Raw genomic sequence first — 17,035 nt, 5'->3', positions numbered from 1 at the left:
AAGCCAAGAGCTTCTTCTGGGTTTCCCACGTGGGTGGCAGGGGCCCAAGGATTTGGGCCATCTTCCGCTGCTATCCCAAGTGCCATAGCAGGGAGCCAGATCAAAAGTGGAGCAGCCAGGACTCAAACCAGCACCCATATAGGATAGCACTGCTGCTGAAAGTGTTTAACCTTCTACACCACAGTGCCAGAACCAGAAGGGGTTTTTAAAGGGACAGAGTAGCTACAGGTAGAGGTTAGAAAACCAGTGAGTCCAGCCAATTAACAAGCAAGCAGATCTTCAGGCTCTGTTGAGGTGATGGGCCATCCCGAGAGACCCAGGGGGTCAAGTGGAGGCTTCCTAACGATGGAGTTCAGCTGTCCAGAGTTGCTGGCTGCACACTTTCTCCTTAGCTGAGAGTGACACCTGCCACACCAAGCCCTCTCCTCTCAGTAGGTTCCTGAAACTCAGGCAGATACCACCCCTCCCAAGATGAGGCACAGGTAACCCACAAGATCAGTTAAAATATGGAAACAGAAGGGAAGACGCCTTCATGGTGGCTATGAAATCTCATCCGATATCTTCTGTCACAACAGAATTAAACCATGCCACCTGTACTTCAATCATCTGTGTTTCCCTACATAATCAAATCCTCCAAAAATATGCTTTGAGCCATTTTCTGGGACAATAAAACCATAAAGTTCCTTCTGGGGTGAAGGTGGCACTGACACCCACACACCTCTTTGGGGTGTGCATTTCTCGAGATTGTCCAGCAAACAACAGATTATGAGCATACAACAGAATTTATAATAAATAAATCTTTAGAAAAAAAGAAACAAAGGAAAACATGGACATGACAGGAAAACAATATAACAACACTCTGTAATTAACACACATTTATTCTTAGGTTTTTAAATTTAACAGAAAAGTGATCCCTGTTAAATATAAGAGTGGGAATAAGAGAGGGAGGAGAGGTACATTTTGGGACATGCTCAGTCGGACTTGCCCCAAATGGTGGAGTTAGAAATGTGCCAGGGGATTCCAATTCAATCCCATCAAGGTGGCATGTACCAATGCCATCTCACTAGTCCAAGTGATCAATTTCAGTTCACAATTGGTCATACTTATAGGTCTAAGAGTCAAAGGATCACACAAACAAGACTAGTGTCTACTAATACTAACTGATAGAATCAAAAAGGGAGAGAAGGATCCAACATGGGAATTGGGATACCCAGCAGACTCATAGAATGGCAGATGTCCTGAATAGCAATCTGGCCTCAGAATCAGCCCTTAAGGCATTCAGAGCCAGCTGAAGAGCCCATGAGAGTATTTTAGGCATGGAAAGCCAAGACACTCTGGCAAAAAAAAAAATGACCTAAATGAAAGATCTCTGTGAGTGAGATCCCAGTGGAAAGAATGGGCTTTCAAAGAAGGAGGTACCTTTCTCTGAAGGGAGGAGAGAACTTCCACTTTGACTATGACCTTGTCTAAATAAGATCAAAGTCGGTGAGCTCAGGGGGCTTCTACAGCTTTGGCAACTCATGACTAGAGCCTAGGGAGATTACTGTCGCCATAAACAGGAGTGTCAATTGTTAAGTCAACAACAGGAGTCACTGTGTACTTACTCCTCATGTGGGATCTGTCCTTAATGTGTTGTCCAATGTGAATTAATGCTATAACTAGTACTCAAACAGTATTTTACACTTTATGTTCTGTGTGGATGTAAACTGATGAAATCTTTACTTAATACATACTAAATCAATCTTCTGTATATAAAGATAATTGAAAATGAATCTTGATATGAATGGAATGGGAGAGGGAGCAGGAGATGGGAGGGTTGTGGGTGGGAGGGATATTATGGGGGGGGGAAGCCATTGTAATCCATAAACTGTACTTTGGAAATTATATTTACTAAATCAAAGTTTTTTAAAAAAGAACAAGGGAGAATTCAGCAGTGAGAAAATTATGAAAGGAATTGTAAAATTTAAAATCATTCTAAAATGTTTTAAAAAAGAGAATAAGGGTCTTGCTGGACCTCAGTGTATTACCAGACCAGTTCCTACCTCTGGACTGGTACATAGCAATGTTCTCAGGGAGTCCCACTGATAGAGGTCTAACATGGCAGATGGATACAGGGAGCTCTCCTCAGGCCTCACTGATGGCTGAGCCTGTGCCTCCCTCAAGAGGCAAACAGATAACAGAGAAGCACCAAGGCCCAGTAGGAGCAATCAGGAGCAGGGCACCTCATCATTCATGCCCAGTCTCCCTTGATGGCCCATGCCACACAGGCAAATTGGACAGGTCCAATTGGGAAACACTACAGGGCCACAAATTCCTGTCCGTTTTTCCCTATCTTCCTTAACCACCTAGGGATAGCTCCTGGAACAGGGGGGATAAAGGAACATTTGGAACAACCAAATACTGGTCACCAGGCAGGACAGGCCCCAGTGAGTGACTCCATGTACAGGGAGACTTGGAAAACACCCCCTGCAATGAGGCCTGCACAGGAACAGGGCTGGGAACTCCTCCTCCCTGGCCCCATGTGTCCCTGTGGTCCCACACCGCAAGGCTGGCTCTGCTCCAAGTCCATACACTGGTCTTCCCATGGACTGCAGTAGGCCTGGGATGTCCACTCCCATCCATAGGCCATCAGGGGTCTTGCACAAGGCTGTGCTGACAGGAGACATTCATTCTTCTAGATTGTAAATTTCAGGTTGAATCTCAGCATCTACTTCCTTCCTGACATGACAAAAGGCAGAGGCACACAGGGCTCTGTGTCCCTGCTCCCCGCAGGCCTGCAGCTCCAGTGCCCCTGCTGTGGCCTCCCACTGGGACCTGCCTCTGGTTCTTCCTCCACCACCAGGACCTCCTAGATTCCAGCCCCCTCACCACCTGGCTCTTCCAACTCCAGGTCAGGAAGGGCTGGGGCTCCCTGAGCCCAGGTGCAGCACAGGCCCCTCCCTTGGGAGGCTGCTTGAGGCAGCCATGCCAGGACCTGAGTGGAGAGAGAAGCAAAGCCAGAGTAGGAAAAGAGAGAGGGGTGCAGCTGGGGGGCTGTACACAGAGGGTCAGAGATGAGCACTGGCCAACAAGGGACCGCCCTGCAGGAGGCGGAGCTAGGGATGGCCAGGGTTGCAGCACAATGGGTTAAGCCACCAATTGCCAGGCCAGCATCTCATACCGGAGTAAGAGTTCCAGTCCTGGCTGATCCTCTCCTGATCCTACTCCCTGCTACTGCAACTAGGAAGCTAACATTTGATGGCCCAAGTCCTTGGGTCCCTGACACCCACATGAGAAACCTGAATGGGATCCCTGATGGAATCCCAGGAACTTGGCTTTGGTCTTGAGCAGCCAAACTGTTGAGGCCATTTAAAGAATGAACCAGCAGATGGATGACCTCTCTCTCTCTCTCTCTCTCTCTCTCTCTGTCTGTCTTTCAAATGAATTCACAAATCTTTAAAAATAGCATCTAAGCTAGGCTTAGGTGATCTTTCTAGACCATACACTCTATCTCCCTCCAAAAGATACCACAACCAGTCCCTCAGTGACCTGAGCCTTAGCACCATTCTAATGGTTTCCATGGGTGGTGGTGGAAGAGGAGAGTCTGAACCACCCAGGAGCAGAGAGCTCAAGCTTGCAAGGAGGTCTCCCTGTGGGTCCAGGCATCCTTTTTACACATGACCAAGGCCACAAACATGCAGATCTCCATGGGCTGCAGCATGATGGCAGCTGGGTCCATAAATAGGAACTGTGGGGTTGGGTACAGGGCCTGGGAAGGAGACAGGGGAGGGCCAAGAGTGAGGGGGTGCAGAGTTCTCCCCACCTTCACTCCTCCCCTGGGCCTGAACACACTGTGCACCTCCAAATGTGTCCCCAGGGCTAACTCTCAGACCTTTAAGCCACCTATGGGGTCTAAAATTGCACCCTGGATCCCACAAATCCTCTCCAATGCCTGGCCCTTGTCCTCACACCTTCAAAGCAACCCCAAATCAGATGGATACCCTCAGAGAACTAGACACCCACGGAGATCCTCAAATCTTGTTCATGATCTATAGTCAGCTTCCTAAATGCACTTTGGACCCTGAAAACCCTAGCTTGGATCTGCCCAGGGTCTTCAGGTTCTATACTGGATCCTGGCCCACATTCCCATGCCTCATATACCGCCCCCAGCTGCCAGCCCAAGGCAGGAGTCCACCCCTCCCACGCTAGGTGCCCACCAGTGTTTGGTGTCCACTTGAGCCTGGAGGTGCTGGCCAGGGGCTGGTTGGCTGCCAGCGTGGTCTCCTGCAGGTGGGTGATGGTGAAGGTGGAGAACAGGTTCTGCAGAAACAGTGGACAGAACCCAATCCATAGGAGCCAAGGTGGCTTCCCCCCCACCGCCACAACTTTGTTTCTTGCTTGTGCCCATTTCCAGTCTGTTTCCCACCTCTGCTCTCCTAACCTGTAATTCCAAGGTCATGGAGAAGCTCAAGTTGCGGCCCGAGTCCTCCCCACTGGTGAACTGGTGCTCCAAGTATAGCAGCAGCATCTCTGGGCCCCAGTGGGCCAGGGTGAGCAGGTGCACAGAGGGCGGGAGCTCCTGGCACAGCCCTAAGAACTGTGGGGAGACAGAGGTGGAGCTGAGTCAGAGAGGGCCAGGGCTTGGGGCAGGATGGGTGGGGCACAACTGAAAAGAGTGGGGAGAATCTTGGAGAGCTGAGCCAAGGAGAGGAATGGGACAATAGAAAACTGGGCAGTACAGGTGCAAGCCCAGAACTGAACAGGCCAGAGGCCAGAACCACAGGGCTAAAGGGGTGGGGCCAGATGAGGAAAACAAGGGGGGAGCTGGACAGGCAATGGGACCTTGGTGAAGAGAGATGGGGCCGGACCAAGACAATCAGGAGGTGAAGGGGCGGGAGCTCGGGCTGTACCTAGCTTTTAAGGTCCAGTGGTGTGGCACCCAAGCAACCTCCTCATCTCACTGGCCCTCACCTGTCTGTGCACGGCAGCTCTAGGATTGTACCGGGGGACTTGGTGGGAGGACTCTACCATGGCTGGAGCGCCCCCTACCCCCACTCACCATGAGCTCCAGGGAGCCATCCTGCAGGCTGCTGCCCCCTGGCGGTGATCCATCAGCGCTGTCAACTGCTTCTTCCTGTCCTGGGTGGGGTTGGGGCAGGGGTGAGTGTGAGGGTGGGGTGGGGAGCCAGCCCCAGCCCCAGCCCCAGCCCCAGGCACCTAGGAGATGCCGCCAGTGAGGAGTGCTCCCCCTTCTCTTCCCCGAGGAGGTGCGGGGTGGGGGAGGGTACCGTGATGTAAATTCAAGTGTTGACAGGACAGTAGTTGCCCGTCACTAAGGACCTCTGTCCTTAATGTGTTGTACTATGAGAATTAACCATAAACTAGTCTTCAAACAGTACTTTATACTTTGTGTGTGTGGGGGGGGTACAAGTTGTTGAAATCTTTACTTAGAGTAGTGTGGATCTTCTGTATATAAAGATAATTAAAAATGAATCTTAATGAAGCATGGGGTGGGAGAGGGAGTAGGAAGTGGGACTCTTTGGGGTTGGGAGGGCGGGTATTGAGGGAAGAATCTCTATAATCCAAAAGTTGTGCCTATGAAATTTACACTTATTAAATAAAAGCTTTCTATAAAAAAAAGAAAAAGATGACTCAAGCCCTTGGGCCCCTGCACCCATGTGGGAGACCCAGAGGAAGCTCCTGGTTCCTGGCTTCAGATTGGCGTAGCTCCAGCCACTGTGGCCAACCGGGGAGTGAACCAGTGGATGGAAGATCTACCCCCCCCCCCGTGTAACTCTGATTTTCAAGTAAATAAATACAGCTTTTTAAAAAAAGAAAGTAAAGCAGCCTGGGCTCAAACAGCATTCCAGTATGGGGTGCCAGCATTGCAACAGCAGCTTAACCCAAAGCACCTGCCTAGCCCTGGCCATTGCAGCCATCGGGGGAGTAAACCAGCAGATGGAAGATCTCTCTCTGTCACTCCCTGTCTCTGTAATTCCGACTTTCAAATAAATAAATAAATAAATAAATCCTTTTTAAAAATATTGTGACTGCAGGGTTGGCACTGTGGTGTAGCAGGTAAAGCCACCACCTGCAGGGCCGGCATCCCATTAGGGCACTGGTTCAAGTCCCAGCTACCCCCACTTCCAATCCAGCTCCCTGCTATGCCCTGGGAAAGTAGTAGAAGATGGCCAAGTGCTTGGGCCCCTGCACCCATGTTGGAGACCTGGAAGAAGCTCCTGGCTTCAGATCTGCTCAGCTCCAGCCATTGTGGCCATTTGGGGAGTGAACTAGTGGATGAAAGACCTCTCTCTCTCTCTTTCTCTCTCTGTCTCACTCTGCCTGTCAAATAAACAAACTTTTTAAAGTCCAAATCATAACAGAATGTGCTAATTATTAATTTTCTGTATTTGTGAGATGCTTATATCTTTGTATGATGCTGGTTTTGTTTTTATTGGCATTTGATCATTGGAATAGTAACATGTTTTTATTCCTTTTATTTGCTTTAAAAAGCAGAACTAGGTTTTTCATGTTAAAAAATTCAGAAATTCAGATGTAATTAAATTTGATCTTCTTCTTTTCTCAGAAAGTGGGCCAAAGATGAAATATTGAAAAAAATTTGGATGCTTAGCTTCTCTTTAGAAAAGCATAAAGATGGTTTAATCTTGAGAGTTTAAACTGCTGATAATCAACGCTTCTATCACAACAAGTTAATGTTGCAACAGAGAAGCAGGCGGAAGATTCCAGAGACTACACTCACAGAGAGTACTTTTCTAGGACATGCACTTGATTCCATATCGTAAAATATTACCTTTTGGAGGGCCATTGAGAATCTCTCTCTCTCTCTCTCTCTACCCCCCATTTCATTTTTTAAAAGATTGATTCATTTATTTGAGGGGCAGAGTTACATAGAGTGGGAGAGAGAGAGAGAGAGGTCTTTCATCTGCTGTTTCACTCCTGAAATGGCCACAATGGACAGAGCTGAGCAGATCTGAAGCCAGGAGCTTCTTCTGGGTCTCCCACATGGGTGCAGGGGCCCAAGCACTTGGACCACTTCTACTGCTTTCCTAGGGGCATAGCAGAGAACTAGATCAGAAGTGGAGCAGCTGGGACTTGAATCAGCACCCATATGGGATGCTGGCAGTGCAGGACATTGCCACAGTGCTGGCCCCTAACTCTATCTTTTTCCCCTGGCTTTACTTTGGATTTACTGAATCAGAGCTTCTGGGCTCAGAGACATGTCTGTGATGCTCCTACAGTCAAGGTTCAGGAAACACAGAGCTGAAGCCAGTGCCTCCCACAGTCTGACTCAGGAATCTCTGAACTTTGGGTTTTATGAGCAGGAAGAAGGTGAGATGAGGCATGGTGACTTAGCTGTAGAGCTGCACCACGTTGGGCCACCTCCCAGATGTGGAAAGACACACTCTTTCTCAACAGTTAGAATCAGGCTTTGCCACACCCTGATGTGAGCCGCCATCCCTTCCCTTTCCATCCTCTTTGGAGGTTTGCTGTGACTTCTCTGCCTTGTCTCCACCTGTGAAGCCTGACTGATTCCAAAGCCCATCTTGTGGTAACCAGATGTGGACAGAACTCCAGACACAGAGGGGACTGGCTTGTGACCACTCCTTGAAGCTTCTGTCTCTTTGAAGACAGAATAGCAATGCATGCAAGGTAACAGTATCTGATGTGCAGGATGAAGGGTGGATGTGGAGGACCCAGCACAGTGCAAGACCCTGGGTAGAAGGCTCAGGCTTGCTGTGCCTCCCTCTCCTAATGGGGGCAACGTGCGTGCCCCTTTCTTCCTCCAAGGTCAGCATCTCGGAGTAGAACACAGAACGGGAAAGGATTTATCCACAGTTCCCCGAGGCCTCTAAAATGCTTGCCGCGAATGTTTCTCAGGGTTTTCCAGCTGAGAGCCTGGGCAAAGCTTTTCTGGGAAGGACCACTGAGCAAGCATTTCCAGCTTTATGAGCCGCATGGTCTCTGCGGGAACTACACACTTCTGCCTCTGCCATTCCAGAGCAGCTCCGGACGGTGCATTAACAATGGTCGTGGTTTGGCACCAATAAAAACTTATTTTGTAAGGCAGGGAGTCTTGTTGTGGTCTGTAGACCCCTGGACTAGGCTGGCACCATCCTGCATAAAGCAAGGGTCTTTTCTGCAATACCCATGGCAGATGGTGGAATACATCTTTCTCTCTCTCAGGAGTTGGGTTCCTGCCACCCATGTGGGAGACCTGGGTGGAGCCTTGGGCTCCTGGTTTCAGCATGGCTCAGTCTTGGCTATTGTGGGCATTTGGGAGAGTGAAGCAGAAGATAGAATTTCTCTCCCAGGCTGATTAAAATGTACAGGGGCCAGTATTGTGGCATAATGGGTAAAGATGATGTCCCTGATGCTGGCATCCCATACAGTGCCAATTCCAGACACAGCTGCTCCACTTCCAATCTAGCATCCTGGTAATGCACCTGAGAAAGCAGCAGAGGATGACCCAAGTGCTTGGGCCCCTGCCACACACATGGGAGACCTGGAAGAAACTCCTGGCTCCTGGCATTGGACTGGTTGTTGCAGTCAATTGGGGAGTGACCCTGTGGATAGATCTCTCTCTCTCTCTCTCTCTCTCTCTCTCTCTTTCTCCTTCTCTCTGTGTGTGTGTCTCCCTCTCTTTCTGTAACTCTGACTTTCAAATAAATAAATAAATCTTAAAAGAAATGTGCCTGCTGTAGTTTTGTTGAATTTCGATTCCTGCCTGGCATTGCTTTGGCAGAGCTGGACCAGGTGATTCCATGGGTCTTGTGTAGTCTGTGGGCTGGACAATCCCCACCCCTTCATGAGACCCACAGAGATCCATTACCACCCCACTCAGCAGAGAGAATTGTCCTTTGTTGGGTGTTCCATGGGCTCGTAGCTGGAGGGAGATGACAAGCATAGAAACAAAAATCTCCAACTCAGTGAGGCAAAGGTTATTGCTGAGTGAATGTGCTAGGTGGAGATGGGGAGGAGGCTGGGTCTGGAGCCTGATGTATTCCTAGCTCCTAGAGGAGCATTAGCCTTCACCTGATGTTTATGGGATAAACGGGTGGATGAACACACAGGAGTCTGTCCTGTATAAGGTTATGGAGAAGGGTGAAGCAGCCTTAAATGGTGATGTGGGAGCCAGGACTTGAAGAAGCAACTGTGAATGTGTGTGTGAATCTTGTGCATTTGTGTGCCTGTGTGTGCATATATGTTTATGAATCAATACATTTGTGGAAACATGAAATGGTAGATTTATTTTTTATTTGAAAGGCATAGTGCTCATTCTCCCTCTCCCTGCACCTCCTTCCAGCCTCCCCTCACCAGAAATATGTCCAAAGGCAGATCTAGTTTGCCTTAAATTTCTACCCAAAGTAGGATAGAATAGAATAGAGTGCTTGAATGACAGGTGCCCTTGAACCCAGAGAGTTCTAACCCCATGTGCCAGGAGAAAAAGCAAGGCAGGCATAATATCAGAATATATGATTTGCCAGTCAGGAATTGCATTGTATTCTAATAGCACCACGTTACAACACACAGACCCATTTACATGGGTTAGATGCTCTGGCTCTGATTACTCTACTTTGCAACCGATGATGATGAAGACCTTTTGCAATCAGGGTGATAGGAGGGCAACAACAACAAAAAAACCCAGTTATTATTTTTTCCTGTCTTAATAAACTTTTAAAAAGCAATTTATTTATTTATTTGAGAAGCAGAGTTCTAGACAGAGAGAGGGATAGACAAAGAGAGAGAGGTCTTCCATCCCCTGGTTCACTATCTAAATGGTTAAATGGCTGGAGCTATGCCAATCCGAAGCCAGGAGCCAGGAGCTTCTTCTCAGTCTCCCACATGGGTTCAGAGGCACAAGCACTTGGGACATCTTTTACTACTTTCACAGGCACATTAGTAGGGAGCTGGATTAGAAGTGGAGCAGCCAGGACTCAAACCAGTGCCCATGTAGGATTCTGGCACTGCAGGCAGTGGCTTCACCCAATACACCACTGTGCCAGCCCATACACCTAGTTCTTGTCCACCCTTCATCCAGCTTCCTTTGATGTTAACATGCATTTGTTAGAACCAACACTGACCAAGGAGCACTAACTATGGACAGGATTATAGCCTGTCACATAAGGTGTCCCCACATCCGAGTGCTTGTGTTTGAGGTATCACCCCTGCTTCGGATTCCAGCTTCCTGCTAACGTGCACCCTAGGAGGCAGCAGGTGAGGGCTCAAGTAAGTTGAGTCCCTGCCACCCACAGAGAGACCTGGATGGAGTTCCCAGCTCCTGGCTTCTGCCTGGCCTGGTCCTGGCTGTTGTGGGCATTTGAGGGAGTGAACCAATGGGTGAACTATCTGTATCTCTCAAAGTCACACATTGATGATAAAAGAAAGGGCGATCAGCTAAACTCTGGACTTCATTCAGCTGAATCTTGTTTTTCTATAAATGTCTTTTTCCAGTCAGTCATTTTGTTTCCTTAATGGCTTCCAATTTGCATCTAATTTTTTACAACCATGGCCATGTTCAACAGCACTAGTAAGGTATTTTACAGAACGGCCTTCAATTTGAGCCCATTTTTCTCATTGTTAGCTTGTGGTTATGGCATTTTCAGAAGAAAAAAACTAAATTTATCCACTTCCTTTAAAAACTGAACTCTGGAACTGGTACTGTGGCACAGTGGATTAAGCTGTTACCTGCAGTGCCGGCATCCCATATGGGCACCGGTTTGAGTCCTGGCAGTTCCACTTCCAATCCAGCTCCCTGCTAATGCACCTGGAAATTAGCAAACATGGCTCAAGTGCTTGGGCACCTGCACCTTTGTGGGAGACCTGGAAGAAGCTCCTGGCTTTGGATTGGCATAGCTCTGGCCATCGTGAACATCTGGGGAGTGAATCAGTGGACAGAAGACCCCCCCCCCCCAACACACACACACTCTGTCTCAACTTTCTCTGTTTATAAGTCTGCCTTTCAAATAAATAAATGCATCTTTAAAAAAACCTAAACTCTGGACTTTAGTAGTTTTTCCTTTATTGTTCTGGGGTCCAACCTGGAGCACCACACTGATAGAGAAATATGTCCCTCCCGACTATCTGGTGAGAGGAAAACTCAGCCAGTCAGGTTCAGTGAGTAATGCTCCTGTCATGTGGTAGAACTTGTCATCAAGGAGCTCTGTGCTGTTGTCTAGGTAATGAGAACTCTACAAATCTTGGGGGGGATTTTCATGTGTTTTCTGTAGAGTCTCGCTTGGAACTGTCATTCAATTAGCCAACCCTAAAAATTTGTTTTAAAGATTAATTCACTTATTTGAGAGGCAGAGTTACAGAGAGGGAGAGTCAGAGATAGAGAGAGTGAGCACACCAGAGAGTTTCCATCCACGGTTTCAAACCCCCAATGGCATCAATGGCTAGGAACTCCATCCAGGCCTCCCACATTGGTGCAGGAGCCCAAGCACTTGGGCCATCCTCTGCTGCTTTCCCAGGTGCATTCGCAGGGAGCTGGATCAGACACATAGCTGCTGAGACCCAAACCAGCACTCCAATGTGAGAGGCTGGCATTGCAAGTGGCCCATGGGAGACCCAGCTTTGAGTTCTGGGTTCCTGGCTATGATCTGTACCAGTCCCAGCCATTGTGTCTACTGGGTAGTGCACCAGTGGTTGGAAGATCTCTTTGTCACTCTCCAGGTCAAATAAATGAACACATCTTTAAAAAGGAAGTCTTTCCAGCCTGCAGGGGGTGTGTGTTATCTGTCATAATGACTCAAATCTAACACTGGAAGGAGAAAATGGTCACAAACTGTATAAATGAGCATGCACAACTGTGTGTCAATAAAACTTTATTTATAAAGACAGGCTGAAGGCTGATTTAACAAATAGACCACAGTTTTATGAAATGCCAAAAAATCTGAGTGTATGGACCACAGGGATGCACAGGGGTGGGAGCACAGGACTCGGTGTGTGCGTCACCCCAGCTACCTGGCCCTGCATCCCCAGCCCTGCCTTGTCCACCTTCTCAGCTTTTCCAAGGATAAAGCTCCAATCACTGCATGGCTACGGCACCACCATGGCCCTAAGACCCATGAGTCTTCCACTTACCATGTCCTCACAGGAGTCACTTGCCAATAAGGGGTTCAGCTGGGTCAGGGAATGACATATCTTTGCTTCCTGGGTGCTGAGAGGAGAAACACTGTGAGGTTACAGCTGAGTATAGTAGGAAGGACGGTGTGATTGATTAGTCATGTCTGCACTGCACACCAGGATGGAGAGAGCAGCACAAGTAGTAAATAGTTGCAATCCTGTAACTAGTTGATTTCCAAGGTCCCTTATAGCTTTGAAACTGTGTGGTTGAGTGTCTGGAGGATTCCTTAGGGGATATTCTAGAGATGTCCAATCAAGTGTAGATTCTCCTAACCTCTGCCTTTATGACAGAAGCAGCAGGAGGTTCCTGATCCTCTCTTCATGATGGACACACCTGGGAGGCGGCTGGCCATCGGGAGGAAGAACCCAACACCATCATTGCTTTCCCATCATCCCCATGGTTGAAGCCCAGAAAGAAGATTCAAACACATTAATTCAAAGCTTAATGAGCTTTTATTGAATACTCGATACGCTGATCACAGACTCATTCCCTGCCCTCCAGACCTGGTGATTACAGATTTTGATCCTGAGTCAGAAGACAGGGATCAAGCAGAAGGAATCATTTTCTGCAGAAAGCAGGAGTGGGAGACAGTAGAGAGGGAGGGAGCAGGGAGAGGGCCCCTAGCTTGGTCAAATGTGAACAAATGTAGGGGAGCCGAGAGATGCATTTAGCTGAGTGTTGATAGGGGGTAGGATTGGAAGGATGTGAGAACTCGGGATAAATGAGATTGGCTTTGGTCTATGCATATCAGGAAGCCACTGAGCCTCCATAGGTGTTCTAGGGAGATGGTGGTGGGGAGGATTTATTGGACTGAGATAAGCTGGAAGAGAGGCAAGGGGAGACATTGGCTGCAGAGGTGCAGATCCGGGATAATGGAGCCTGGAGTCTGAAGGGTTACACTCAAGGGGGAACACAGGTGTGGACGTCACCCTAGGTTGGGCAGGATGGAGTTGGTGTGACTGGAGTTGCATAAAGTATCTAGGAAGAGAGAGGAATCGAAGGAAACAGCTGAATTCCCATCTTGGAGCCTGAGGTTGAAGATTCCATGGAATATTGGAGGAGGGACTGAGAAGGAAAGAGAAATGATCGCCATGAGGTTGCTATGGTGACAGATGTGGCTTCAGGCTTTTTGAGCAGGAAAGAGCAGGGCTGGAGACAGTGAGACACAGATCATAGACATGGAAGACAGTGTCTGTGATCCAGCTCCTGGCCTGCTGCTGAAATTCCCCAGAGGTGAGCTTGGCTGGAGTTCTAGTTTGAACATCTACACATCTTCTGGAAAAGACTTCTCTTGGGCAGCGCTTCCAATGAGAGACTAGGCTAGGCTGGAGGTGAGGACTTGGCCCTACTCTGTCTTACTGTGTGGTGTCTGAGAAGTGATTGAACCTTTCTGACCCTCTACTGTGTGTCCTGCAAAGAATGAGTGGATCCCAAGGGATTGGCCATGGCGTCAACATGGTTCCAGGTGGCTCGAAGTTGAAAGTGTGAGAAGAGATTTTTTTTGGATCTCCTTTCTGGGGTAGAATACAGAGTCCAGGTTTGTGGCTGGGGGAGAGGCATTAGGATGGAAAGAGCCAGAGCAGGAGGAGGCAGGGCAGCTGTGTTATCTAGAGAGGACATGAGGTCATTCCAAGGAGATTGTGTTGGGGCATCCAGCTGTTCGCCAAGGAAGAGAGGTCATGGAGAGACAGAGAGAGGAGGATTCTTACCTCCTGGAATCTGAAGTATTTGGGAGAAGGGAATGGGTATGTGTTCAGGAAGAGGTGACAGCCCCAGGTGAGATGCAGGATCCAGCAAGGGTGAGGTGGTTTAGCAGGTGGTGTGCAGTCTTGGCCTTGTTGGGGACACCCTTGAGCTTTATGTGGTTTCTTTGTGCAGGTGATTCCCAGGAGAAAGATAAGGAGAGGAGCAGAAAGTGGGATCTGAGAATGTCCTCTAGGTTGCACTAACCAAGGTAGAGAATCCATCCGGAGGGAGATGATGTTAATGCTGCTGTCATGTCCTGGGCTTGTATTTGGCTGACTTGCTCTCAGAAGGACAGAGGCTCATCAAAGTGCTAAAAGTGTTGTATGTTGGAAGATGGACTGGGTACCACAAAGTCTAGGGAGGAGGGAATGCAAGATCTCTATCTTCAGCATCTGAAGCTCAGCCTCTCCCTGCCTCTACTGCAGGTAGAGCTGTTTCCGGAGGGTGCTTTGGATTTCAGGGTTCACTTTTCTCACTTTGCCTTCCTGGGACACCTCTGCTTTTGCCATCCGCTGGGTCACCTGAAGCAATAGGTGTGGTCAGCTCAGGGGGGCTGGACTCTTGGAGGGGTGGGGCTTATGTGTAGAAGGTTGGAGAACAGGGGTTGGTAGATGTCTATGAGCCAGGATGAGAGAGCTTTATGGTCTCATCCTATGTCGTAGTTTCTATGCAGTCATTGATTGAACATCACTCACAAACACACACACACACATACATACACACACAATTTCCTCTTCCAGTTCTCTGTATAGACACATCAACATTAAAGAGCAAAGTCTGCCCAACCATTGGTTTCATCCAAGGGTTTTTTTTTCATAGACTCTTCCTCGAAACTCTTTGGGTTTCCAGTTGCTGCTGGAAGATGGAGATCCTAGTTTCTTGGTGGATCCCGGGTTGGGTTGGGTGCATAAGGGAGGGATAAAGGGAAGGAGGAGGCTCAGCCTATGCCACTCACTCCGTGCTTGGATTGGCCTCCTGGATTGGCCTCCACGTGCTTTGTCTGGGCTCACCTCAGTCAGAAGTTCCAGAATGGGGCCCGTCCTGTTCACGAACACGTCGGTCAGGGTCTGGATGAAGTAGGAGCCTTCCTGGTTGTGTCTGTAGGCTATGTAACCTGGGAGACATCCAGAGGTGGGCTTGGGGGAGCTCAGGGCATGGGGGTTTGGGGAAGACATTCAGAGGTCAGGAGCAGTGGGTGAGGGGGAGGAGCCGAGCCAGCTGGGAGCTCCTACCCTCCACTGTGGAGTAGACGTGGAGTGTGTCTGTGTATGTGGGGATGGTCTGGGGGCTGTCTCTGGTGATCATCATCATCTGGTCTTCACCCACTGTCTCACCAAGGTCTCTGTGTTCTGAACACCAAAAGGAGGGAAAAGCAAAGTCAGAGAGAAAGATGGGAAAGAGGTCCAAGTCTGGGATTGGGTTGAGCTCTGTTCCTACCTCCTCGGCAAACCTGCACGATGTACACCTTGGGTTTGGCTCTCAGGGCCTTGCAGTTCTTGTTGTTGAGGACCTCAAAGAGGTCCTCCAGCTTGACCATCTCCTCGTCTTCTCCCTTGAGGGCGCCCTCATCTCCATGAGCCATGAGGACCACGAAGGCACAACTGACCGGGTCTTCCCAGGCATCTATGGTCTGCTGGAACTTCTCCAGCTCTTCCTGGAATTGCTGGAGCAAAAGAGCAAAGAGCAGGCTCAGGGAGAGCCCCAGAACCCACCCACCACTGTGGTGTAACCCCTTCTTCACCAGCATTTAGGCTACATGGTCCCATACCTGGGCAGTGGGGTCTCTCTTCACAGCGCTCTCAAATCCCAGCTGCTGGAACATGCGCTCCAAGGCATCCAGATCTGCCTCGGAACCTTCCCGAGCTTTAGTGACACACAGCGTCAGGGCCAGGCGGGCGCCTGACATGTCATACCTCTCCTGGACCAAGGGCGACAAAAATCAGCAAGGGGAAGGAGATCAAGGGAAGCCGGAGACACCCTCCTAGGATGCCTGGGGTCGGGTCTCAGGTGAAATACAGGATGTCCAGTTACACTCAAAATTCCCACAAAAAATAAGTTTTTGGTATAAATATATCCCTGATATTGCATGGAATATACTTATACGATAAACTCATTTGTGGTTGATGTGAAGTTCAGCTTAACTGGGGAGGAGAGGGTCCTCTCTTTTCATTTTTCCCAACCTTGCAGTTCAAGTGTGAAATTGGACAAATCCCTGAGGCTCAGTTTCCAAACAGAGAGACAATGAGCGCGTATGAGATTTTGGAGGTCTCCTCCAGGCTCATGTTTGGTGGCTGCGCCTCTCTCTCCATTCTTCCTGAGAGAATTCTGAATATTCCTCCGTGACTTCCTTACTTGCAGAGATCTCAGAGTTTCTGAAGCTAACACTGAGCTGCTATCTACGGCATCTGAGACAGAAGGATACTGGGATCATAATGTCTTGTTTTTTGAAGAGGAGGTGGGGCTTCTCAGTAACAGTAGTGACAGGAGCTTCAGCTTTGTTAATTTCTCTCCACCTTGGGTTGCCCCTCTGATTTTTCTTTTTGCCATCTGGCTGAACACTAAGTTCCCTGTAGCTCTGAGTACCAGTCATAACTGTTTGATTCCTCCCACTCTTCATGAAACATTTAGCATCTCTCATCCCTGTTCTCCTTCTCCTCTCCCCCCTGCACCCAGCCCACCTCTTGCAATGGCCGAGGGTTGCTCATTTCTGCTTCAATTCCGAGGCCCACTCTCAGCACCCCTTTCAGATCCTGGTGATGAGAAGAAAGCAGGATGAAGATCTCCAAAGGAAGGCAGAGAGGATTGGAGGGCAGAAGGGTTTGTGTGTCTGGGTCTTTGAGACTGAATAGCACCGCAGGCATGGGGACGTGGTACAGAGTCAAACTGTTAGGAAAGAGGAACCAAATGTCGTGAAGGAGGCAGCGCCAGGTGCACAGTTCTGGAACCAGATCAACCAGAATCAGGTCCTGCTTCCATCCCACCCAGCACTGTGAGATTCAGCATCTCATTCCCCTTGTTCAGACCAAGTGTTCCCATCTTAAAAGGACCTGGGAAGAGCACTAGATTATGAGCAGCACTGGCAAAAGCAAGTTAAGTCTTGTGAGCCCCTGTCAACCTTCTGGAAGTTGCTTGCCCTTTCTGTTTTCCAGCTCTGCCAGTTTA

General features: G+C 48.9%; 1 protein-coding gene across 1 annotated transcript; it reads right to left on the bottom strand.

Moving 5' to 3' along the window:
- Positions 1-14,289: 14,289 nt before the first annotated feature.
- LOC133749871 (caspase-14-like) lies at positions 14,290-16,584 on the bottom strand. Its single transcript, XM_062179236.1, has 6 exons — positions 16,552-16,584; positions 15,642-15,791; positions 15,311-15,536; positions 15,106-15,222; positions 14,884-14,987; positions 14,290-14,394 (listed from the first exon to the last, which is right to left on the bottom strand). Exons 1-6 carry the CDS (start codon positions 16,576-16,578, stop codon positions 14,290-14,292), a joined length of 729 nt encoding a protein of 242 aa, XP_062035220.1. The 5' UTR covers positions 16,579-16,584.
- Between the last annotated feature and the right edge of the window lie 451 nt (positions 16,585-17,035).

This window comes from Lepus europaeus, chromosome 20 (assembly GCF_033115175.1).
Source record: "Lepus europaeus isolate LE1 chromosome 20, mLepTim1.pri, whole genome shotgun sequence".
Lineage (NCBI taxonomy): Eukaryota > Metazoa > Chordata > Mammalia > Lagomorpha > Leporidae > Lepus > Lepus europaeus.
The sequence above is the reverse complement of the archived record's forward strand: the minus strand, read 5'-3'. Positions and strand labels throughout refer to the sequence as shown.

Coding starts and splice junctions, on each gene's coding strand:
- LOC133749871 (XM_062179236.1), bottom strand. CDS start 16,578: ATGAGCAACCCTCGGCCATTGCAAGAG. Junction 15,792..16,551: donor ACCCTCGGCCATTGCAAGAG/GTGGGCTGGGTG, acceptor CCCTTGGTCCAG/GAGAGGTATGACATGTCAGG. Junction 14,395..14,883: donor TTCTGGAACTTCTGACTGAG/GTGAGCCCAGAC, acceptor CTATTGCTTCAG/GTGACCCAGCGGATGGCAAA.